Here is a 25,409-nt window from a genome sequence, read left to right as displayed (position 1 = left end):
ATTTGACTTAGAAGGTCCCGTAGGAGCTGTCAGACGCGGCGATGGTGAATTTTACGTGGCCGTGGCTTGCGGCAGTGCTGGTTTGCGTGCTGTACAGCCTATGTCGCTGGTTCATCAGGTAAGACGAAAAGAAAAGTCTCTGGTAGATTTTTGTCCCCGAGAAATAGGGGACGAAAGGACAAGCTTAAGTGCATTAAAGCGGAAGAACAGCCCATTCTCCAGACAGGTTATAATACTGGCAGCTGCAGTGTTTAAGAGGTATTGGCCGGGCTGTATGCGTGTTCAGCGTGGCACTTTTGCGAGGTCGGTCCTAGTCCGTCATCGCGCGTTTGGCTGCCTTTTCGAGTTATTGTGCGTCCATATACAAAACGAGTGACGCGAAGTCTAGTGCTTCTGTGAAGCCATGTCAAATCCGCGTTTGCTTTTTTTGTGGTTGCATCTTTGGAGACCTGTGGGTTTTTGAATCATGAAGGGCTCTTCTTTGGTGTGGCAATGCTCTCGCTAAGCATTTCGACGCTCAGAATCAGATTATTCATGGTTAAACAGGACAGATTACGATTTTACTGACGTATACATTTTTCTTCCTTTGTGTCTTCGCGAGACGCGTTAGAGCAAGTGGTTCTACGCAGTCATTATCAAAGCCCTTAAAGGACACGCAACCGGGTGTTAATAAGGCGGCGGACATAAACTGTACCCAGTGGCATGGCCCATCTACCATCAAATGAAATGAAATGAAATCAAATTTTGTTTTACTTTGTACAAAGTGCAAAGATAGAGCAGCCACAAAAAGCTGCTGCTGTCAGCAGATTCATTAGGTTACTGTTCCTCTCTCAACATAGCACTGGCCTTTTATACATTATGTCACTCACATGAAAGGGAAAAAAAAGCATGACCGGCTAAACGTAAGAAAAAAAAAAGAAAAGGAGAAAAGAACTGGCATGCTGCAGACACAGTCATAGGCTAATATAAATTACAGCACAAACATTTGTTTCAATGATTTCCCGGGAAGTTTGGTGACATCAATAGATTGGCAAGCACATTGACCGGTGGGGGCTGGCAGCATGTTGCTTATTGATCTAACGGAATCGCTTTTGCTAAGAGTTGCTAAGTACCACACACCCGGATGACATGCCTGATGTGGTTACATTTTTCATTATTGGGGAAATATTTACAAAAAGGGAGTTATTATTCTTTACGGCGTTTCCAAACAGTAATGATTGGCAGATTTTTAAGCTGTTCTTCTGTGCGAGAATCATAAGATACGTTAGCTATTATTCTTACTTATTTATTTTCTAAAACCAGCAATTTTTTAAAGTTTGTTTTTGGTTGGTTCATTGGGGTTTAAGGTTCAAAAGCAACTCAGGCTATGAGGGATACCGTAGTGAAGGGTTCCGGAAATTTCGACCACCTGGGGTTCTTTAACGTGCACTGACATCGCACAGTACACGGGCCTCTACAATTTCGCCTTCATCGAAATTCAGCCGCCGCGGCCGGGATGGAACCCGCGTCTTTCGGGTCAGCAGCTAAGCGCCGTAACCACTGAGCCACCGAAGAGGGCCAGTTTGTTTTTGGGGTTTGTACCCCATGCCAATTGGGCATATGGGAGATGAGGAAGAATTAGGGAGTTATACAACGGTAGCTTCATCCGTCGGGGTAGGATATGCCTACAATTGTTGCTTACGCCGATTGCTCAGCGCATTTTCTTGCACGATGCATTGGACCATTCATACAGACACCCCAAATATGTAGCATTTGGGAACTAAGGAAATGAAATAGACGTAGTAAATTATTCCTCACTTCTCACGGGGCCACATTATCACGCTAGGATGGAAGGGATCAAGGGGGTGTAAATTAAGAAAGAAAGAGGCGCCGTAGACAAGGCCTCCGGATTTTGTTTCGACCACCTGGGGATCACAACGTACAGAGGCAACGCACAACTCCTGGGCGTCATTTGCGTTTCGCCTCCATCAAAACGGGACCACCCCGGACGAGCCTCGGCCCGTGACGCTGTGCTCAGCAACCCAGCGCCCTAACCACTAAGCCACTGTGGACAGTAATCTCGAGGAAGAGCAGTTCATGTGTAAAAATACATCTTCAAAATGCCGCCTACACTCTTGTGGTGACATACAAGTGGTCTGATCTATCACTCGAACAGCAATCTCGCTTCGTGTAGGTGTGGACGGGAATCCAGGTCAGGGCCATGCACTTTTTTTCTTGCAACCGACCATTTCTCATGCGTAAATTGGCGCCAATTTCGGATCTTGTTTCCTAATGAATTCTATACGATTTTTGACTGAGACTCCGTAGCATGAAAATATGAATCCTTGAATGCGTATTATATGCCCAGCGCATGTAAAACACATCTTGCAGCTATTTTATAGACGCGCCCTTGCTGCGTGGAGTTTCTCAATATTGCCAAAATATTACACTTCTTGTTTGTTCACACTCAAAGCCTCCGGCACTCAGCTTTACCATTTGCATGTGACGCGACACGCGACCAGACTTATCTCAAGTGATTACAGCCACGCGCACCGCTTCCACTGTTCCGACTGTCGCAGTTGTTTTTATCGCCTTATCTTGGCGATTGCTTACCGTCTATAAATTTAGCAAGGCCGAGATACGGCAGGCATTCTGTTCGACAACCGCCAAACAGACTTGTTGCTCTCGCACCGCCGAACGATTCAGTTCTTTGTTGGTGCGAGGCAGCTGAATGAGCAACTTTTGGAAGCCTTTTTCGCGGTCTTCCAGACCGCTGGAGTACCGTCAGAACTACTTGACAATATTACCTATATGGAAAGCTGGCGGCGCTCCACTTGATCCACCATTGAGAGACGCTGAAATCTCCGGAGGATTAGGTTTTTTATTTGACATTGCTATTGTTAGGCATCAAAAGTGGATTCAGCCCTGTGGTTCTTTCGTTTGGGAAGGAAATGTCACATATCCAGGAGAGCTGGTTATGTGGCCGGACTAGCCTCGACCATCTCGTGGCTAGTCCGGCCACATGGAAGCTAACAAACGTGGAGGCTAACAAAGAGGGTACAGCTTAAGTTAAGAACAACACAGCGAGCTATGGAAAGGAAAATGATAGGTATGTAGTGTGGCAACTGTGACAGGTTCCGCTACCGCCATGCGCCGACACCAAGGTGGATGTAGAATGGTGGCGAAGGCTGGGCCCGAAAACGGTTTAGCGCGACTGCAGCACAGCCACTTTGGGCGGCCGAAACACTTATATAATGAAATTCAAAAGCACAATTAAAAATGCTATACAACAACAGTAAGAAATGAATATTTTAATGCCACGTTTTATAAAATAGGTAAACTATTTCAGCAAAACATTGCGCCGAATTTTGTAATTCTTTACAACGCTCTTGTTGCGTCCTCTTTTGATGAATGTGCGGTGCATTTGCAGCGCGACTTTGCAGGCCTCGTTTCGGTACGCGGCCACAGTGGCTGCGGGAACTTGCGAAGCGATTTCTTATCTCCAGCTGCCTGCTATGGCGCGCCTTGGAAAGCGTGCAAATTAAGCTCGCCGGTCTCGAAATGGCCCTTTTAAGAAGTTTTTGTCGTCCTTGCCCGTCGCTTCTCTGTCACCGTTTGGCAAGAAATGCACCCCGCTGCACCACTGAAGCGTTTCCTTCGGTGTACGGCCAGTGCGAAACCTTTTCCCGAGGCTTCGCGCTCATCGTTTCAAGCGCTTAGCACTGCATTTCAAGATGAGGTTGCGACATGTGAAGAAAGCTTGCTCCGTGGCACATTTTGACAGCGTGGGTTGTACCGAGGGTGTCTTACCAAGTCTACACCGCTAGCCCCTGGACTTTCGCAGGTGAGCTCTTGCCGTTGTCGTCTGCTCTAGATATGCTTTTGTCGGGCTTTCCGCGCCTATCGTAGCTGTAGCCGTTTCATACGCACTTGGCTTCATGTTATCGGGATATTTTAGTAAATTGCAGGGCACGCACTTGCAGTCATAAGATGTGCAAAAGACACAAATCATTTGTCTTATTTATAGCTAGTTTCGTGCAGCCGACTGTCACCAACGTGAAATTCATACCGGGCTCTCATGAGCAACCACGTGCCCTCTACTTGCCGCATGGTCAATTTAAAACCAACTGCGCTGCCTAACAGCTCTGAGCATGACATTAATGGGTTTTGCAGCACCGTGAAGCCAATTTGAGGATCCCCTCGCAACTGACAGTATCGAAACTCAACCATTTGTATGTGCGCCGCATTGACTGTGCCTTAACTGAATTCGCCCAGCAGTAGTTATTGCCGTTCTACGTATACATGACCGTCAATGTAGTTTTAAACTCATTTTGCTGCATCGCTCTCGTCACTCTTTGCGCATAGAAAAGCAGCTAGCCGCGTGGTATCAGGCGAGCGTAACCGCACTCTGAGGCGCGAAGGATTGGCGCGACCATTTTCTGTCATAGTTATAACGTACTGCATTTAGGTGAAAGGAATCTTTGCGTATTGACGTTTGAAGTATATGGTATTCATTTGGGTGCAGTTGTGTAACGTGGACGCTGCATCATGTCCAGGTGCAAAACGTGGGTGCAGTTCTGCCGCAACCTCAGCCTGGAGAAGACGCCGTGCCAGCTGCGAGACCTGAGGGTTTCTTCCAAGCACTTCGAACTGTTTGTGTATCTGCGGCCAGGATGGCTGCATCTCGATGCCGTGCCTACTCGAGGAAGGAGTGGCTGTATTGAATGTCCTTGCACTTCACTTTAAACTGCACTTCATGTATATTTCAGTTTGATTAGAATTGCAGCAAATTACTTCGGTTAGCGGCAAGAAGGAGGTCTCGAGGTTGTGCGCAGGCCCTATGTATGCTGTAATGCTCTAGCGTTGAGCAGATTTGTTGATGCTAAAACTTCTTTTTAATATTGTCATGAAGGTGTAAACACAGCTGCTGTGTTCTTTCAGTTGAAGAAATGAAATGTGAGGAGTAATCCCTGTGTGCTGCATGGTCTATGTGTTGATGCGCCTACTTATGTCATGTCATGTTTGCCTCAAGGGAAGCTTTTGTAGCATTGTTTTCTATACTTTTCAATTTCCTGCCTGGCAACGTTCGTGGAACTTCAGGGCTTTTTCCTATCCGCACTGTGACCATTGAGATGAATAGCCAGCTTAAAAAAAACTACTGCTTGAGCTGCCTGTGACGCGCATTTTTGTTGGTGTGCTTTATCACTGTATTTGTTTGGTTGCTGTAATAAACCATGAATATGAAAACCATACTTGCCGTACACTGTATTGCAAACTGTGCACTTGAGCCTGTGCTTTGTGCATCATACCTTGATATACTCAAAAGTACTCGCACCTGTATTTCCACCAAGGTTTCCACTACGAATCATGCATGCTTAGCCAGCATCTGAAAGTGTTGCTGCCTTTCTATGCTGCCTTCTTTGCCAGTCACTTTCATTGGGTTCCCAATTGCACAATAACAAGGCCATAACTAGCAGGAACTCGAGAACATTTGACTGGCAAAGGTTGGTGCGCACTGAAAGGCAACCTTCAAGTGATACTGGCTTGAAAATGCGGGTTCTATAAAAAGACCACTTTATAATTCGCGCTAAAAACACACGTATGCGTGACGTCATTCGACGTCACTCATACGTAGTTTGCAACCCAAAATAGGGGCGCTGGGGTGCCCCCATGAGCCACCATCTTTTGGACCAATGGGCGTCTATGGAGCCTTCGCTACCATGGTATATCTACCTTGCCGACACTGCGCTGCGCCTGGCGACGACGAAGTTATGCGCCGACACTACGCTGCGCCTGACGACGACGAAGTTGCCCCGCTCTTTTGGTGCTGGCTACGCCCGTCTACGCTGCCAGATCCTGCACGGCGGTTCGGTCTCTTGAGGACGCCTAAATTTCGTCCCTATGTCTACGGTCGCCCGTTCTGTATAGTAACCGACCACCATGCCCTGTGCTGGCTGGCCTCTCAAAGACCCGTCAGGCCGCCTAGCTCGCTGGGCTCTGCGATTGCAGTAGTATGACATTCATGTCATTTACCGCTCTGGCATCAAGCATAATGACGCGGACGCTCTTTCCCGCTCGCCGCCTGCTAGTGCTTCATCGCCTGCTCCTGTGTCTGCTTACGACTTGTCCTCGCTTGCCACTGCCGACATGTCCACCGAGCAGCGGAAAGACCCTTGGATCGCCACTCTTATTAGCTTCCTTTCGAGTCCTACGACTGATAATTCGTCCCGTTCCCTCTTACGTCAAGCCCGTCACTTTTCTATTCGGGACGGTCTCCTCTATCGTCGCAATTACCTGTTCGACGGACGCAAATGGCTCCTAGTGATCCCCCGCCATCTACGCACCGACATTTGCGCCGCTTTCCATGCGGACCCCCAGTGTGCACACGGCGGCGTGTTGAAAACCTATACCCGTCTCCGCCTCCGATTCTACTGGCGTGGCATGTACCGCTTTGTTCGACACTTTGTGCGATCTTGCCCATCCTGTCAACGGCGTAAATGTCCGCCTCACACCTCGCCTGCTACACTGCAGCCGTTACCCTGCCCTGCCCGCCCGTTTGACCGCGTTGGCATAGACCTCTACGGCCCCCTCCCTCCCACTCCCGCTGGTCACCGCTGGATTATCGTGGCCGTGGATCATCTCACACGTTATGCTGAAACGTCTCCATTACCATCTGCCTCCGCCCGCGACGTGGCTTCCTTTCTTCTATAGAACCTGATTCTTCGCCATTGTGCTCCTCAAGAACTGCTCAGCGACCGTGGACGCGTATTCCTGTCTGACGCTCTTGAGGCCCTCCTCAAGGAATGCCGCATTATCCATCGAACCGCTTCGTCTTACCACCCTGAGACCAACGGCCTGACCGAGCGTTTCAACCGAACCCTCAGTGACATGCTGTCCATGTACGTCGACGCCAACCACTCCAACTGGGACCAAGTTCTTCCCTTCGTCACCTACGCATATAACACTGTGACACAAACCACCACTGGATTCTCTCCCTTCTTTCTTCTGTACGGCCGCGAGCCCCCCTGCACGATGGATACTCTTCTTCGCTACCAACCCGACATTTCCGAGTCCACGCCACTGTCCGACGCTGCCAGGTACGCCGAAGAATGCCGCCAGCTTGCTCGCTCGTTTACCACGCAGACCCAGTGGCAGCAAAAACATGACCGCGACACTTCCGCGGCCTCTACCTCCTACCCTGCCGACTCCCTTGTGTGGCTCTGGGTGCCTCCCACAACTCCCGGCCTTTCGCGGAAACTGCTGCATCGGTATCATGGTCCCTACCGGGTTCTCAAGCAAACATCTCCGGTCAATTATATTGTTGAGCCTGTTGCACCCGCTGCGGACTTGCGTCGCCGTGGCCGCGAAACCGTCCACGTCGACCGACTGAAGCCGTACTACGACCCCTCTGTTCTTCCTTCCCCTTAAGACGCCAGGATGGCTCCTTTTCACCGGGGGGAAACTGTAGTGTGCCAACTGTGACAGGTTCCGCTACCGCCATGCGCCGACACTGCGCTGCGCCTGACGACGACGAAGTTATGCGCCGACACTACGCTGCGCCTGACGACGACGAAGTTGCCCCGCTCTCTTGGTGCTGGCTACGCCGTCTACGCTGCCAGATCCTGCACGGCGGTTCGGTCTCTTGAGGACGCCTAATAAACGCACCCCTACAGGTGTAACGTTAAGAGATCGGAAGAGGGCGGAGTGGGTGAGGGAACAAACGCGGGTTGATCACATCCTAGTCGAAATCAGGAAGAAGTGGGCTTGGGCAGGGCATGTAATGCGAAGGAAAGATAACTGCTGGTACTTAAGAGTAACGGAGTCGATTCCAAGAGAAAGCAAGCGTAGCAGAGGAAGGCAGAAAGTTAGGTGGGCGGATGAGATTAAGAAGTTTGCGGGGATACAGTGGCGGCAACTTACAAAGTACAGGGTTAATTGGAGAGACATGGGAGAGGCGTTTGCCCTGCAGTGGGTGTAGTCAGGCTGGTGGTGATGATGATGATGTTGTCCGGGTGCTATCAGTTAAGGCGTTGTTGTTGCAATGAAATGGCAATTGCGGTGAACGGCTTCAGAAAAAATGAAGTCAGGTACCTGCCCGGCGTTTTTCTCTGAGCCGTACGTACTCGTGGATGCGCTTTCTTGACCTGCTGTAATGGGCTGTGTATGGCTGGTTTGATGGTTCCAGGATGGAGCTAGCTTTTAAAGCACTCCATGCAAACGTGTATTAGCGCTATTGTGGCTTTCCTTATTATAGGAGGACGCCAACCAAAAAACAAAAGAAGCGAGAAGGTTTATAAGAAACATAAATGCAAAAACTAATTGAAACTTATTACGCTGGATCGTAACACTTGTATAGTATATGGACATTTTGGAACCCTTGGAGTCCCGTACTGTGTTGCACAGTGCAGCGGTGACCGACCAGGTTCGCACAACACACTTGATACGCGAGAGGGGAGAGGTTCGATCCTCTTGTTGCCGAGTACCGACGGTTTTTAGTGGACACAAGCATTCCCAGTGGCCTTGACCTCTGCTTCTCTGCGACCAAATACTTGGTAGAATAGTCCTTTTACCCCAACTTGAATAAAGAAAAGAAAATTTTATTAGCCATGGTGCTTCCTAGCCAAGGTGCACGTGTGCCATAGAAATGAGGTCATTACCATCGCCACGCTCTGTTTATTTAGGTGTTGCGTAAGGAACTGACAAATAAAACTGAATTTAAGGGTTTCTGGTTCCGACAACGCCGGCATAGCCTGGCAGCGCCATATACATAGTGACATGGAGGGTTCTTACACATTTGCTTCCGAATGAGATGCGCAGTGTACGCAATTTTTAGGCTGCATTTATCGACGTGGCACTCACTAAGACGATGAAGTACATTAATTACTTCATTTGTCATAATTAACTTGCGTCAGACTACGTTGGCGACCGTAATTTCTTCTCGCGCTTCCAATAAATGAAACCAGTCAATGTTAGTCATGGAGTGTGTTTTTCGCCTTTTGATATTTGTAGCTTTAGAAGTCTACATTCGTTCGAAAACACAAGGACGTTTTTTAGAATTGGAACGTCCGAATGTGCCCCACGTATTATGTCTGAAAAAACAACCCTGTTGAGGATTTCTAGTACCGATCTTATTGCCGTCTTCACTGCAGCAAACTTTTGTTGAAGATTAAATGGTTGACGAAATTCCTCACGATAATAAGGGAGAACGGGAATGGATAGGCACTCGATGCGTAACAATTCTTAGTACCAAAAATGTTGAAAATGTTGCACAGTTTGGTACATATTGAAACACAAGTATTTTACACTGTTATTAATAACGACGTTTTTTTCTTTGAGCGATCCGTGTTTGGCTTCTGAAGTAACGGTATCAGCTTTTTACATCAGAGGCTGACAGTACTATTGGTTTGCAACAAGAACGTTTGATAGCACAGTAGAGAGGGTTCAGTGATTAAAAGAAAAAAAACACATTACAGGAAACACTGGGACAACACTGTGTGCCTTGTAAATAAAGAAAAAAGCGTTTTACGCATTTGATGGATGTATTGTAGCAATATTCAGTGTTAAATACCGGAAAAATTGACCTCTCCAAATTTTTCTTTGTTCGCAATATCGTAATTGGATGCAGAGAACGTCGAAAATGTTTCGAGGCCTTCGAGGGTACCGGGATACCGACTGTGCCGCTGCGAAGTCTCATCAAGGGCAACTTCGACGAGTTTCGGAAACCGGTGCGTATGGTGCATCGTTCCTTGACTTTTGGGCAAAAGCCAGTGTGCGTTGCTATAGCCAAATGAAAACAGTGCCGAAATCTGCTTACCACGCTGGAAATAAAAGTAAGAAATTTACTACCTTTCTTAAAGATTTTGTCGATTGCGTTCTAGGAAACGGCGAAGTGCTTTTGTCTCTTGGACTTAAAAGTCTTAATCTAACGCCCGAAGTATTTTGTTATCAAATAGACACGAGAACGAGCAGTGACTTCTTTGGGTTCGGTACTTTGTTCTTCCTCTGGCGCTGGAGTGTAGTCGCTGTGGAGGCCCTCTTGGTATTTCCCATCGTACTCTTGCTTGAGCATTGTTACGTATCCTCACTCGTACGGTTGCGCAGTGTCTGCATTCATACAATTGCCTGTGCTCAATAAGAAACGCCTTATTCCCATGCGAAGGCCTTATAAAGACCTCAGCATTAAAAAAAATATGTAAAGTTCCATGACATAATTAAGGTAACTCGTAGGACACCACTTCCGAAAATAATTCTGTTCCTTTGGAGCAGAACATGCCACGCGTTTCTTAAATACCGCGATCAAAAGCAGTGAACATAAAAAGCTTTGTGGCGCGGCCATAAAAATTTTAACGTTTTTATTATTGAGTAGGTATGAGTGATATGATGCCATTCTACTATGTCTCTTCTGCACTGTAAGTAACGAATGATTGATTATCTGGCTCCTTTCAGATAACTGCCCTTACGTGCTAGACATGCGTGACTTTTCTTACCATCCTCATCATCATTATCAGCCTGACTACGCCAACTGCAGGGCAAAGGCCTCTCCCATGTCTCACCAATTTACCCCGTCCTTTGCCATTTGCGGCCAGCGTATCCCCGCTAACGTCTTAATTTCATCCGCTCACCTAAGTTTCTACCGCCTCCTGCTACGCTTGCCTTCTCTTGGAATTCACTCCGTTACCCTTAAGGACCAGCGGTTGTCTTGCCTTCGCATTACATGCCCTGCCCAAGTCCACTCCTTCCTCTTGATTTCTACTAGGAGGTCATTAACCCGCATTTGTTCCCTCACCCACTCCTGCTTCCTGTCTCTGAACGTTACAGCTATCAATTTTCCTTCCATAGCTCCCTGCGTTGTCCTTAAATTAAGCTGAACCATCTTCGTTAGCCTCCACGTTTCTGCCCCATAGGTGAGTACCGGTAGGATAGAGCTGTTGTATACTTTTCTGTGGAGGGATATTGGTAAACTGCCTTTCACCATAATCATCATCACCATCATCATCATCATTTATTAACCCTTAAAGTTCCCGTTAGGGACATTACATAAGGGCGGTGGAGGTGGTACAGGGGTGTTCAGCAGTCATACATGAATATAAGTATAGAAGGAATATAAATATAGAAGGAATATAGAAATACAGAAAAATACAGAAAATATTCAATATAGAATAGAAAAAAAGAACAAGACGAAAAAAGACAGAAGTAACAAATTCAGATAGTCAAGTCATGACAGAGTGTGGCAGAAATAAAAACAATAACAGATTAGAACTTTGGAAGTAGAACAGGCTGGTCGGTTTGCAGTGCTTGGAAGCTGACATAGAGTGCAGAAAAAATTATTTGTCGTTGAGATGGCCGATCAGGAGCTGTCTGAATCTGGAAGGATTTGTCTCAACGACAATGTGTTCGGGGAGGTTATTCCTGAGAGAACCTCCCATATGCGCTCAACCCCATTCTTATTCTTCTAGTTATTTCCCTGTCATAATCCGGATCAGCGGTGACTACCTGAACTAAGTAAACGTATTCCCTTACTACTTCCAGACCCTCGCTACCAAATGCGAAGTGCTGTTCTCTTGTTGGACTGTTGGCCATTACTTTGGTTTTCTGCATGTTAATTTTTAGACACACGGTTCTGCCCTACCTGTCTAACTCATTCATCTTGCTTTGCAGTTCATGTCCTGAGTGAGTTAGCAAGGCAAAGTCATCAGCGAATCGAAGATTACTTTGGTATTCTCTATTATCCCTTATTCCCAACTGTTACCTATTAAGGCCTTGGATTTCCTCTTGTAAACAGGCGGTGAATAGCATTACAGAGATCCTGTCTTCCTGCCTGACACCTTTCTTTATTGGAATTTTTTGGCTGACTTTATGGAGGACTATGATAGCTGTGCAGTCCTTATGTATATCTTCCAATATTTGCACATAACACTCTTCTACACTGATTCCCAAACGCCTGCATTACAGCTCAGGTTTTCACTGAGTCAAATGCTTTCTCGTGATCAATGAAGGCTATATGTAGGGGCCGGTTATATTCTGCGCAATTCTACATAACCTGACTGATAGTGTGATAATGGTCTATTGTCGAGTATCCTTTACAAAAGTCTGCCTGATCATTTGGTTCATTGAAGTCTAAGGTTGTACTGGCTCCATGAGCGATTAGGTTTGTACCTTGTATGCAACGAACACTAAGCAGATCGATCTGTAATTTTGTCATCATAGTTCGTCGTAAAGAATTTATAAGTGCTATATTTTCTTGCCAGAAAAATTTTAAGGGCTGGAAGCACAGTGAATACTTTTCTTTGGCAAGAGGTACCTTAGCTGACATTTCAGTTGAGCATTGACATTAGTCTGAATTTCGTCAAGGTCTCTATATAATGAGCTTACTCTGTCTGGACGTTTGAATCTAATCATGTCATAACCTATGAAGCGCAGAACATTGATATCGTAGAATCACTTAAAATACTTGGAGTTACATTTAGCAGCACGTTAAGCTAAGACATGCATGTTGCTAATATACGCAAAAAAAATCTCCGCAGTAGCTGGAGTGGTCTCGCGTTGCCGCACTTTCCTTCCAACACGCATTAAGCTCCAAATATACCATGCCTTATTTGCTTCACATATCAACTACTGTAACCTTGTCTGGAGCACTACAACCAATAGAAATAAACAAAAAATCTTTACAATCCAGAAAAGAATTACACGATACATCGGGAATCACGAACACTTAGCACATACTGACCTGCTTTTCGCAACCTATAAGCTCATTCCTGTCTTTTCATTATAAGACTTCCGGATTTTGCGTACATACTTCTCTTTGTCTAATTCATTTCGTGACTTTTTAATTGCCACCGCTTCGCTACAACGCTACGAACCAATAGTATCTACACGAAACACAGAAAACTGGCACGTTCCTCGTTTCAGAACAAATTATAAGAACCAGTCATTGAAATATAACCTCCCCTTACTGCTAAACAAGTATAAATTTGATGTCCCACAAGAAGCGACTTGCGGGAAAGATTTCTAAACGCACAATAAAATCCTAAAATGTCTGTCCGTCATCACATTTGGTTTTGTTATCAAATACTGATGTCATTTGCGTAATTATGTCGTTTACGACGGTCTTTTTGAACATGTATTATGTTTCAGTACACAGTCAGTTTTTATATTGTAACATTAGCCGTGTTTTTCCTTGTATATAATAATGAATAGAATATTGTTTTTTTCTTTTGTTATATTTTAATCATATGTCGGCACTGCACTACCTTGTTACGGTCTCTTGGGCCTCGTCAAGCTGCACCGAGCAGCTTTTTGCCCGAGAGCTCCAACCATGTAAATATGTGGTGAAATAAATGAATTGAATTGAATTGGTTGTTTCAGTACGTCAGAGTTCATGGCATTTTTATTTTTACGCGTGGGGTCGTAAAATCATTGTGAAGTTTGCTGACTTCTCAGTAAACTTGGGAGCTCAACTCAAAAAACAAAGCAGCATTTGCAAATAAATTTTTCTTCTGCCTCTTCCCTTTTCCTCTGCGTCTGTAACTGTGGCTTTTGATGAAATCGCAGAACTGCATCGAAATCCTCGACAGATGGCTTAAAGAACATGGCGACGTCTTTGGGTAAGTCCCCGACAGTATCGAAGTGAAAAAAATTATAGCCCTTTACCGCGAGAATACGACCGGTGACTTGCGCTGACTGGTTCGCTGTATGATTAACATAATTAAACCAACACGCCTGGATGTCGTTGCCACTAATTATGCTCAAATAGCTCCAGTAAGCTATGAATGACTAATACGGCCCTTATAACAAAGTCGGGTAGCTTTCTAGAATTGCATGTAGTTGTCTATCTTTCATAGCGGTACTTGTTTCTGGGAAGGCATTGCAAGAGACACACCCGAGGGATGGCGCTCGCGGCGGGGAATGCAGTGGGGTCGGCTCACTAGTTCTGTAGTAAGATCCTCCACGCCAAGTCTCGCGAGTGTGAGAAGGTTTGCGGTGTCAGCGTATATGCGAGAGAGGGTGTGTCATTCTGGAAGCATCACCCCTTGACCTCGCAGCATGACGGAAATTGGGCCTAACATGCAGCTCAGCGCGCTCGGATCCAGAAGGCCATGGGAATGGCTCACACAGATCCAGTGCGGTGAGCTGAGGAGCGAGAGTATCATCGACAATCGCTTGTTGACCGCGATGTACAGGCTTTCTCAAGTAAATGACCCAAGGTGCTTGCTTCTAAGTCTTGCTGTCGGGCTTTTCTAGCAGCAGGGGCAGCCATAACTTCCGGGACAGTTAAGTACAATAGTTCCACTAACATTCAAGAGAAGTGAAATGCTGGCAATGTAGAACGAGCCGCAGAGCATCCCTAAAATCAAGAATTTTGGCCTCTAGCCTTTGGCAAAGAGTGTACAGTCGGGGAAAAAGCCTCTGGACCGCATGTTTCGTCTAGGACGCCCATAGCTCTGTTATTAGCCTCCGGCTGACGACCAAACTTGTGGAGGTGAACAAACAGGCTTTTGACTTTCACCTCCGAAAGTGTGGTCTTCATCGGCCAGCTATTGTTAGAGCTATCGGCTTCGTTTTAGGAACACGTGGTTCAGAGACTTTTCTCCCCGGCTGCACGTGTGTTGGTCGCACACCGAAAACAACATCGCAAGCAACGAACGGCAGCTGCTGATGATTTCCCGCAAAATTTTATGATTTAGACACCATAGTCTAGATATTGAAGGCTTTTCGCTTTCAGTGTTCCTATGCTGGTGGAAAGAGATCCGCTGACGGGAGGACTATGACAACGCGAGGAACTTGGCGAGTACATGTAACGCTGTAGTAAAAAGTGTTATTTTTTTTGTAATCTGCGTTTTTTTTTGTAATCTGCGTTTTTCTCCAAAACAATAATTGATTCGTCATGTTTCTGACTCAAAATACACGCTATATGAGAATAACGTGGGCTCTACATGAGCTCATAGCCCTGAAACTCCTCATATAAAGCATTAAAAGATCACAACTAGCCCATAGCCCCCTCTCTCGTCGCAAAACAAACGATGCTGTGATCCCATGTTTCTAACAGGACACTTCTGGGTTCAACTAAATTTTGACGTGTTATTAAAGTTAATGATCTGTAGGTGACGATACTTTCTACATCCCGAGATTCAAGAGCACTGTTCCTGTATAAAAAAAGAACATACAGCATGTGACAGAGGAGACTCTCAAAGATGTGGCGAACACGAAGACACGGACATCCCTGTTAACGGCAACAGTGATCGCCACCGTACATGACACCATAGCCGTGCCTGACTGCGAGTTGTGCGACAGATATCCGCCTTGAGCCATGATGTTTAAAAAGAGGGACGATGGCTGGAACTTATATGGCGGCCAGGTTTACGCAGCCTGAGCGATGACTGCCTTGCCGCCGCAAAGCCAGCGCTTGTCCGAACCGTGCAGTCAATTGCAGAGTAAAAAGGTGGAAAATCTCAATTAACAAATGCGTAAAAGCTGGAGAGGGGGAGGGTGCGTTTTGGGGGCCGGCACTTTTCCCGTTCACTGGGAAAACAAAGTTAAACATGGTTAAAAAAAGCCAAGGGAGGTGTAGTTGTTGGACTGCTTCTTTGCGCACAATGACGGATCAGGGACAACAGACAGCTTCCCCTTTCAGCTTTGACGAAGCCGCGGGGCCTATAGCCTTTGGTGCGTTACTGTAACTGGCTCTCCTGGCAGCTAACCAGCAGACAAACAAGTGGCGCAAAAGAACACCAACTAGACGACGCAACTCTATAGTCGGCACAGCGGTATCATTAGTAAGCACGCTGTTTTGTTCTCCTTGTTTGGTACAGTACGGAATGCGGGACTTAGCGTCCCAAAGATGCACACATGTGGTCGTCGTGATCGGGATTCAATATCGCGACCTCCGGCTGAGCAGTAGGATGCCATAGCTACTAAGCCATCTCTTATTTCTGCGCGGGCTATCCGCATGAATTGACCATTGCTTGCCAGCGAGCTGGTTTTTCTCGTATCGTCTTTGGAACGCAGGGAAAGCAGACCTTGCACCAAACAGAGTGGGTAAGAAGTCCCTCTGGTAAATACGAAGTGATCAAATTGCTTAGCGCTACAATGTCTTTCCACAGCATGGGAAGGCGCTATGGCTTGACTGCTCCGTTTCATAAAAATATGGCTTAGACGGGAAGCGCCGCGCACAGGAGAACGGTTTAGTATGTGCACAGCGTTTAAAACCCCAAATCGACTCAGGCTATGAGGGACTCTGTGGTGGAAGCCTCCGAATGGCTTCGACCACCTGGGGTTCTTTAACGTCCACTGACATGGTGCAGTATACGGGCCACCAGCATTTCGCCTCCTTTGAAATGCGAGCGCTGTGGCTGGAATCGAACCTCTATCCTTAGGGTCAGCAGCCGAGCACCACAATCACTGAGCCAACACAGCGGCTTCAATACAGGAGAAAGATTACTCGTTGTCGTAGTCAGTGCAAGGAGAAGTAGTGATCGCTTCGCAGAGTGTATCTCTCGAAACGCCATGGCAGGAACGTTGGACAGAGACCATGTCAAGTGAAAAATGTGTCAGGCCTGCTTCACGCAGGGACGATTAATTTGGTTAGAAAAGTGCATACGTTTTTAGCACGAGAGTGCCGTGCTGCAAGCCTGGTGGGCGGGAGTAAGTGTACAATGCGATGACATTTCTTGATGAAGAGCTTGCCAGAAAAATGGGATTTGATGCTCCCGTTGCGACAAAACCTAACTGGCATAGCGTTACCGTTTGTCAAGTAAGCCTATGGGAAAAGTTGTTCCGAGTCTCAGATTTATTAGCCAGGCCTATCTAGATTTGCAAAAATAACAGGTGACATTCACAAATGACGGACTTCTAGGCAAGTCTGGATAAAATTTCAATGTACAAGCCTGTAAACGCGACAAGCGTTTGGCTGAAAATAATCGGCTTACTACTATGTCTCGGACCTTTTTTTTTCCAGCCAACGTTTCATTACGTAAGCCCTTTCATCTCGCTCCCCCCACCCCCCACCCTATTTGAGGAAACGAATGCTTTGTTATTTGTGAGTCCTGTCATAAATTGATGTTAACATACCTCTTTCTTGTTCCTACATCGCTACTTTTAGTGCCCTTCTCAATACCGTGCTGCCGTCGCAGTGCATTGGAATAAATTATTTTTCTCCACTTTGTTTCCTCTCATCTCAATACGACTCAGGTTCTTCATGGGGGACACTCCTTTCGTGGTCACTAAGGATCTGGGCATGATCAACGAGATTTTTATCAAGGACTCCAACAAATTTAATAGCCGTGGAGTGAGTACTAATTTGAATGTTCTTTGCAGCTATTCAGTGCCGGCTGCATGCCTCACTGAGCATTTTCTTGTACAAGTTAAAGATGCAATAATTTTGTTTGCATTTGTACTGTGAAGTTTCGTTTCTCTTTGATACTCGCTTGTCGTGAAGGCGGCGCGATACAAATAACAAATGCGAACCGGTGTAACCCGGTACAAGGCGTGTAGGTAAAGGCACGCACACAACCCACACACATTGTCGTTCTCATTGCAGAGGAAGGCGAGAAAAAGAATGCCTCCTTGCGGGAAAACAAGTACAAAAGGAAGGCAGACTTCATTCGCTGTGGTTAGGTACGAAAATGTTATTGCGAAAGCAATACTGCTAGCGTTTGGTGCCTTCAGCGTGGCGCGGCGGTAGTTATCATGGACCTTTAGCTTGTCCTCTGTTGTGACGTCACACCAGCTGCGAAAAACCAGGGCCCCAGCTCGCGCCGTCGGTGTGGAGCGGCGGTACTACCAACAGCGGTGAGCCTCGCGCTCCTCCGCTAGGGGCGCTACAGCCGGAGTGACGTCACACCAGCTGTGAAAAACCAGAGCCCCAGCTTGCGCCGTCAGTATGGAGTGGCGGTAGCTACCAACAGCGTTGAGCCTCGCGCTCCTCCGCTAGGGGCGCAACAGCCGGAGTGACGTCACACCAGCTGCGAAAAACCAGAGCCCCAGCTCGCGCCGTCAGTATGGAGTGGCGGTAGCTACCAAAGGCGGTGAGCCTCGCGCTCCTCCGCTAGGGGCGCTACAGCCGGAGTGACGTCACACCAGCTGCGAAAAACCAGAGCCCCAGCTCGCGCCGTCAGTGTGGAGCGGCGGTAGCTACTAACAGCGGTGAGCCTCGCGCTCCTCCCGCTAGGGGGCGCTACAGCCGGAGTGACGTCACACCAGCTGTTAAAAACCAGGGCCTCAGCTCGAGCCGTCAGTGTGGAGCGGCTGTAGCTACCAACGGCGGATCTGCCGTACCGTGTACGATGCCGCCTACTGCCAAGCTTAAGGAGAAGGCGGCTCGCCAGTGTGAAGCCAGGAAGAAACAACGAGCTACGGAGACAGAAGAAGAACGTGAAGATCGACTTTTGAGACGACGGGCTCAATATGCAGCTCGGCGACTACGTACAAACTCTGAAGAATACTCAGGTGTAACTAATGGCTAACTTTGATAACATTCTCCTTAATAAGAGCACCACCAAGACACACCACCAGCCAACCTAGGCGCAGCCAGGGTAAATTGCTTTCGCAATTACCGGGCTTAACCAAGCTAAGCCTCAGCCAATTTTTAAATAAATCATTAGAACGTTTTACATCTATACTGGAAGCCTAAAGCAGAACCCCTGCCACACCCACTTGTCTTTGGGAAGGTGAAATTCGGAAATAGTAAGGTGCACCACAAAAACCGGTAAACATTGTCAAATATTTAAAACTTGTAACGCCCTTCGTGATTAAGCACTGTTTCTGGTAGACTGTTGCACCTTGACTAACGAGTCGCTGGGTGGTTATGATTTGTGTGATTTGCTCCGGGCGGCCTCTCCTTAATAATATTATCTGATAATGGTATCAAGATAATATTATCGAGCTCTTCCCAACACTGCACGCTCTCGAAAGTGCTTCTTATATGATCTGTTCTGCCACGTAAGCGTCTCCTGTGTAGATATTGGATTTAGATACAGTGATCTCATCAGCTGGAAGAACATTGCCCATAAATGACGCCCAACATGGTGCATTTTATCGAAAATGCTCTGTTTATGTTTTGATTTCTTTCAAGAACGCTTCTATTTTGATGCTGCGCATGATGCCTTCAAGCGGTGTTAACCTAATATAGTTCTTGCTTTCTTTCCAATTTTAAAGATGCTTTGTTTTATAAAGGCCAGTGTCTAATGGGAGGGTTTTAAATTTCATTGGGAGCAATCCTAGAAGGAAATTTTGAGTTCAACATCCCAGCATTATAGACGAAACGCGGGAGTGACGAAGCCCTAATGCTCTTCCCGTATTTTGTGAAGCGCTGTCATGCCGTCTTGTCAGTACTCATGGGCAAGACGCTAGGTTCCCGCGACAGTAAGGCATATTAAACAAAATTTAAGCAAGGATAATAGGACATTTTTCATGGAACGGCATGGGAAACGCCAGACAATCACCCGCATATTACGACAACCGAATACTAAGAAAAGAGAGAGAAGAAATAGAGTTGGGCCCCGGGAAAGCAGTTGCTCGCTGAAAGGACGTGACGCGTCACAGCTCTGTTTTTATGCGTAGCATATTGCAATCGCTCAGTTCAGCCCTTGGGCGTGGCCGGGCAGCCACCAAACCACGTGACGTGACGTCAACAAAACACGAAAAAAAGAAAAAAAAACAAAAAAAGAGAAAAGGAAGAAAAACAAAAAAAAGGCAAAGAAAAGGACGGCTGAGCATGGTGGCGGTTGCCACTAGGGTGCCTCGATGCGCGCCCGTAGCGAGCGCGCATCGAGGCACCCTAGTTGCCACCGCCCCGTTTCAAAGGGGGCGCTCCTATCCATCCATCCATCCATCCATCCATCCATCCATCCATCCATCCATCCATCCATCCATCCATCCATCCATCCATCCATCCATCCATCCATCCATCCATCCATCCATCCATCCATCCATCCATCCATCCATCCATCCATCCATCCATCCATCCATCCATCCATCCATCCATCCATCCATCCATCCATCCATCCATCCATCCATCCATCCATCCATCCATCCATCCATCCATCCATCCATCCATCCATCCATCCATCCATCCATCCATCCATCCATCCATCCATCCATCCATCCATCCATCCATCCATCCATCCATCCATCCATCCATCCATCCATCCATCCATCCATCCATCCATCCATCCATCCATCCATCCATCCATCCATCCATCCATCCATCCATCCATCCATCCATCCATCCATCCATCCATCCATCCATCCATCCATCCATCCATCCATCCATCCATCCATCCATCCATCCATCCATCCATCCATCCATCCATCCATCCATCCATCCATCCATCCATCCATCCATCCATCCATCCATCCATCCATCCATCCATCCATCCATCCATCCATCCATCCATCCATCCATCCATCCATCCATCCATCCATCCATCCATCCATCCATCCATCCATCCATCCATCCATCCATCCATCCATCCATCCGTCCGTCCGTCCGTCGACCGACCGACCGACCGACCGACCGACCGACCGACCGACCGACCGACCGACCGACCGACCGACCGACCGACCGATCGACCGATCGACCGACCGACCGACCCACCGACCGACCGACCGACCGACCGACCGACCGACCGGCCGGCCGGCCGGCCGGCCAGCCAGCCAGCCAGCCAGCCAGCCAGCCAGCCAGCCAGCCAGCCAGCCAGCCAGCCAGCCGTCCGTCCGTCCGTCCGTCCATCCATCCATACGTCACGAAAGAAAAGCTGCTGAGAAAATCGAGTGCCGCCAAGCAATACCTCGCGCAAAAAGACCGCGCAATATGCAACGCATTTTTGGCTTAACCAAGCTAAGCCTGGGCATCTTTTTTTTTCCTTGGAACACAGAATGTTCAAAATACAACCATGAATACAGGAAGCGGGCAGAGACAAGAAAGCCGTGGACGTTTTTTTTTTCGTGTAGCGTTCGTCGTGACGACCACACTAGTTGTAAGCAAGGCACTGCGTGTGGGCTGTTGAGTTATATCGCGAATGCCATGCATTTAAATCGACAATCTCGCTTTATTTAGCGGCTGTTCTTTTTGCAGTACTATCGTCCAGAAACTGTGCTTTTCTTCTTCAGCATACGCTTAACATCTACGAGCTGGATGCGATCTTCGAGAATTACGTCATCTTCTCCAAGGGTGCACTCTGGAAGACTTGTCGGACCTGCATGGCGCAGTTCTTCACACCATCGAAGTTGAAAGCGGTATGTTCGTGTACTTTTTGCTAGCCAAAATTGTTATTGTCATCTTATCTCACGTGATATCGTACCACCTCTCGTAAACATTGTAACCCCACCCACTCCTACACCGTTCCCCCCAACCTTACATTAATCTGTCGCACTAACTGAGTGGATTTGCCGTTAGTCTACTTTCCCAAGGTCGAACGTTCGATCCCGGCCACTGTGAGCGTGTATTTTTGTGTAGGGTAAATGTACGTACGGCCGCTTTTTGTGCGCATCAGAGCACTTTAATGGCAGAGTCTAGTGACTTTTATGGACTAAATTCTTTTTGCGGCAGTAGGAAGCTAGTTTATGAAATAAAACAACACCCACATTTGAGTCCGCGAAATGCAGCATAACAGTTTAAAAGCTTTTGTTTCCCAAACATTAGCTTTGCTCTGCCGCCGCGATGACTCACTGGGTATGGTTCCCGGCTGCTGACACGAAAGACGCGGGTTCGATTCCGGCCGTGGCGGTTGAATTTCGAAAGAACCCCAGGTGGTCGAACTTTTCGGAGCCCTTCACTACGGAATCTCTCATAGCCTAAGTCGCTTTGGGACGCTAAACCACAATAAACCAAACCAAACCTTGCTTTCTGTTGGTATTTTGCCTTTTGCATCTGGAAGCCCACACGTCTTGAACGTGGAATATGGTAAGTAGAGTGACTATGCAACCATTTAAACATGACGCCTGCGATGATGTCTAAGGGGCGTGCAATAACAGTAAGGAGCCTGACGTTAAGAGAGATGCATAGGTTTCAAAAAACTATAGTTGAGAGCCCTAAGTTAGTTCTAAAAATGCCACCAACAGAGCAACACAGGTGATATTGATCACAGATGCGCGCAACCGCTTTTGTCGGCAACATCATTGCTGACAGCAGCGCCGCAGCAAGCATACCAGTGGATTCGGTTGCGAGACTGCTTTTACGAAAGCATTTTGAAAAGTTATTAAGCACGAGTAGACGATAAAAGAACATGTAATTTACTAAAAGAGCGAGAAGTAGGTTCCATAATTTGATTTCAACAAATATAACTGTTTACGGCGCTGGGGATCATGAAGAAGTGCAGTGTAGTCACTCCATATACCTGTATCTCCCGTGTTATTCGCAACGAGAAACCACAGCGTGATGCTGCGATCACTTGAGATGTGGCTTTCTTTTCGCATTTAAATCAAACATTTTGTTATAATTCCGGATTCTAATTCGAATTCTAGTTTTTGCAACCATATGATGAGATTTACCAGAATATGCAAAAAAATTTAGTCGGGAAGGGAGGGGGTTCAAACGCAGCGATCTCCACTCCTGCATTTTCTGTAGCCCAGGTGTCCCCTCGTCATGTTAAACTCTACATACCAACCCACTCCCTGACACCCCCCCCCCCCCCCCCGGAACATCAAATATTTTTTCTCGCTTAAAACAAAAAAAAGCTCCGATTAAAGACACCGAGAGAAGCTTCAATGAAACTAGGTATCAGGTGGGCTACATTTGATAATTTACTAGAAACGCCTGTGCACCTAATTTATTGCCGAAAACGAGGCATAACAAACATATTTTTTAAGTTGAACATATTTTTTGAACAACATTATGTTGTAATATAAATTAAACTATTTTATGAGATTTTAGATATTATAGAGAAGTGCCAAAGCAGAAGATGCTCCTTACCAATGTCGCGAAGGAGTATCAAACAATAGCAAAAACGGTGTTTCTGACGCACAAATCGTGGAATAAAAGAACACAAAAACTTTGTGCTGAATATTTCTTTGCTGAACGATAAAAAGCATAATGCATATGCCTTATCTCTGAAAACTTTTCGAGCGCAAAAGTAAAACATTTGATTTTGTAAATTCTAAGTGAGACTAACTTTTGCACTCCTCTCCGAAATGCAAAGGGCTGTAACATGACCGGGAATTTTTTCTCAATAGTTATTAAGGGCAATTTAGACGGTTAAATAAAGAGCCATATATTTTATGGAAAAGTTTGGAAGGGGTCTTCCTTTCTTCTTTCACTCCATCCTTTATGCCTTCTCTCCCGGCGTGGATCGGGTGTCCAACAAGATATGTGAGACAGTTACTGCGTCATTTCCTTTCCTAAAAAAAAAAAACCGAAAAAATCGAGGGTATCTTCTGGTACGTTTGGCATAGAATGACCCTTTTATGATCAGAACTCCGGAACTTGTTTCCTGGTCCTCATGCTCCGTGTTTGAAGTTATCTGTCACCCCCTTGACATGTCTTGTTCATGACATTTCTCGTTCAACCGTCCCAGCCGCGGCGGTTGAATTTCTCTGGAGGAGAAATTCTAGAGGCCCGTGTACTGTGCGATGTCAGTGCACGTTAAAGAACCCCAGGTGGTCGAAATTTCTGGAGCCCTCCACTACGGCGTCTCTCATAGCCTTAGTCGCTTTGGGACGTTAAACCCCATAAACCAAACCGTTCATTTCCATTGCTTCAATGTTTTGTTTCGCTGGTATGTCATAATCGTCAGCTGGTTTTCCAATCCTTGTTATTCTATTTGTACTTCGTCATAGTTCCACATTGGGTTCCGTTACATGCTCTGCCCTTGATTATATGGAGACATGTTAGCGGCTAGTTTAGGCGCCTTTGGTGAGTACTGGCAGGACTCCAATGTAAAATATACATCTTTTGAGATAATTAAGCTGAACACTGGCTTATAATCTGAAGTAATCTGATGAACACACTCAAAATTATTGTTATTTTGCTAGATATTTATCCCTTGTATCCAGTACCAGCGGTTATTCTTGGCCCCAGGAAGCAGACATCTCTTTCCGAATTGTAGAACTGTTTTCTTAGCCGACTGATGAACCTTGTTTTATTGCTCGTAATATTAATATGGAAGCCTATTCTGTTTAATTTTTGTTGTTGGTTACGGTTGGTTGAAATGAAACCGATAACCGCCAAACTGCCTGTGATTGTACATAGAGGCAGCGCTATAATGGTTCCTTTTTCCGCACGAACTTACTGCTTCCTTGGCAAACTTCGGTTCATATTTAGGTGACTGAAGATGAACCCCGACACCTACATTTTGTCTGAACTGCGCTAAAATCGTGTTTGCACGTAAAGCCTTTGTGAAATTTGCAGAATCCATGGGATTTGCTTCTTGTACATTTTGTCATCTTGTACGTCAGGGGTGAGGACGACAGTAATTGCATATAATATTTTTAACACTGGCGATGTATAGCGATTCATAAAACATTGCTCTGGAGAAAACCTATTTGGCTCTACTTTTTACAAAGTCTGTGCCCTGGATTAAATGTATCGCACGTGACTTATAGTTTGATGAAAAAATTGGTAAATTGGTTTTTGAGGAAAGGAAATGGCGCAGTATCTGTCTCACAAATCTCAGCGAACACCTCAACCGCGCCCTAAAGGAAGGGAGTAAGATGAGAGTGAAAGAGGAAAGAGAGAAAGGGGAGCGTAGCGGAGGCATCCGGAATAATTTAGACCGCCTGAGGATCTTCAACGTGCACTGACATTGCACTTTGCGTTCCGCCTCCATCGAAACGCGACCGCCGCGGTCGGGTTCGAACCCAGGTACTCCGGCTCGTTAGACGAGCGCCTTAACCAATGAACCACCGCGGCGGGTAGTTTGATATAGACGAATTACTTTATTGTGCCCGAATTCTGGTTTGTAATGCAGACTTCTGTTTTTATTGCGATAGGATTAGAACCTTCAGGGTGGAGAGAAAAGACATGTCACCTGATCGGAAGTGACGCAACTTCTCGTAAAGACATCAACAGTTTTTCATTCTATCAATTTGCCACTAGATAATGCAGTTGTTTATTGGTTCTTTCTTTATTCTCTCCTGCACCGAACAGTTGCTGCCCTCTTTACTGCAAGCACAGGAAGAGTTCATCGAAGTCTTGGGCCAACACGCTGACCGAGGCGTAGAAACGGAAATCAACACTTTGTGCGAACGCTTCACCTTCGACGCCATTAGCAAGGCTGCGTACGGCATCGACACGGACGTGCAAAGGAACCCGGAGAACCCGCTGTTCAAGAATGCTCTCACCGTCGTCCCGAGCCTCAACAGCGGATTCTTCTACGAACTTGGTCGTGAGGAACATTTTTTTTTTTGGAAAATGGCACGCTAATACTTGGACGTTCGCTTAAGAGCGAGCGAGATAAACCACTCTTATTAGCTGTGACGCGCTTTGTAGAGTACGC

At 46.6% G+C, this 25,409-nt stretch overlaps 1 protein-coding gene across 1 annotated transcript in view; it reads left to right on the top strand.

The window, feature by feature from the left end:
• Positions 1–25,409, top strand: part of LOC149347347 (cytochrome P450 3A6-like) — a 46,156-nt gene continuing 20,747 nt past the window's right edge. The window contains exons 1-6 of the mRNA XM_089585559.1: positions 1–118; positions 9,605–9,704; positions 13,531–13,583; positions 17,167–17,263; positions 21,088–21,213; positions 25,061–25,298. Of these exons, the coding sequence (XP_089441685.1) occupies positions 42–118; positions 9,605–9,704; positions 13,531–13,583; positions 17,167–17,263; positions 21,088–21,213; positions 25,061–25,298 (691 nt within the window). The 5' untranslated portion in view covers positions 1–41. The remainder of the gene's footprint in view (positions 119–9,604; positions 9,705–13,530; positions 13,584–17,166; positions 17,264–21,087; positions 21,214–25,060; positions 25,299–25,409) is intronic.

This window comes from Amblyomma mixtum, chromosome 4, assembly GCF_055824585.1.
Source record: "Amblyomma mixtum isolate Tamu chromosome 4, ASM5582458v1, whole genome shotgun sequence".
In the NCBI taxonomy this organism is placed as follows: domain Eukaryota; kingdom Metazoa; phylum Arthropoda; class Arachnida; order Ixodida; family Ixodidae; genus Amblyomma; species Amblyomma mixtum.
This window is presented reverse-complemented; position numbering and strand designations above follow the sequence as displayed.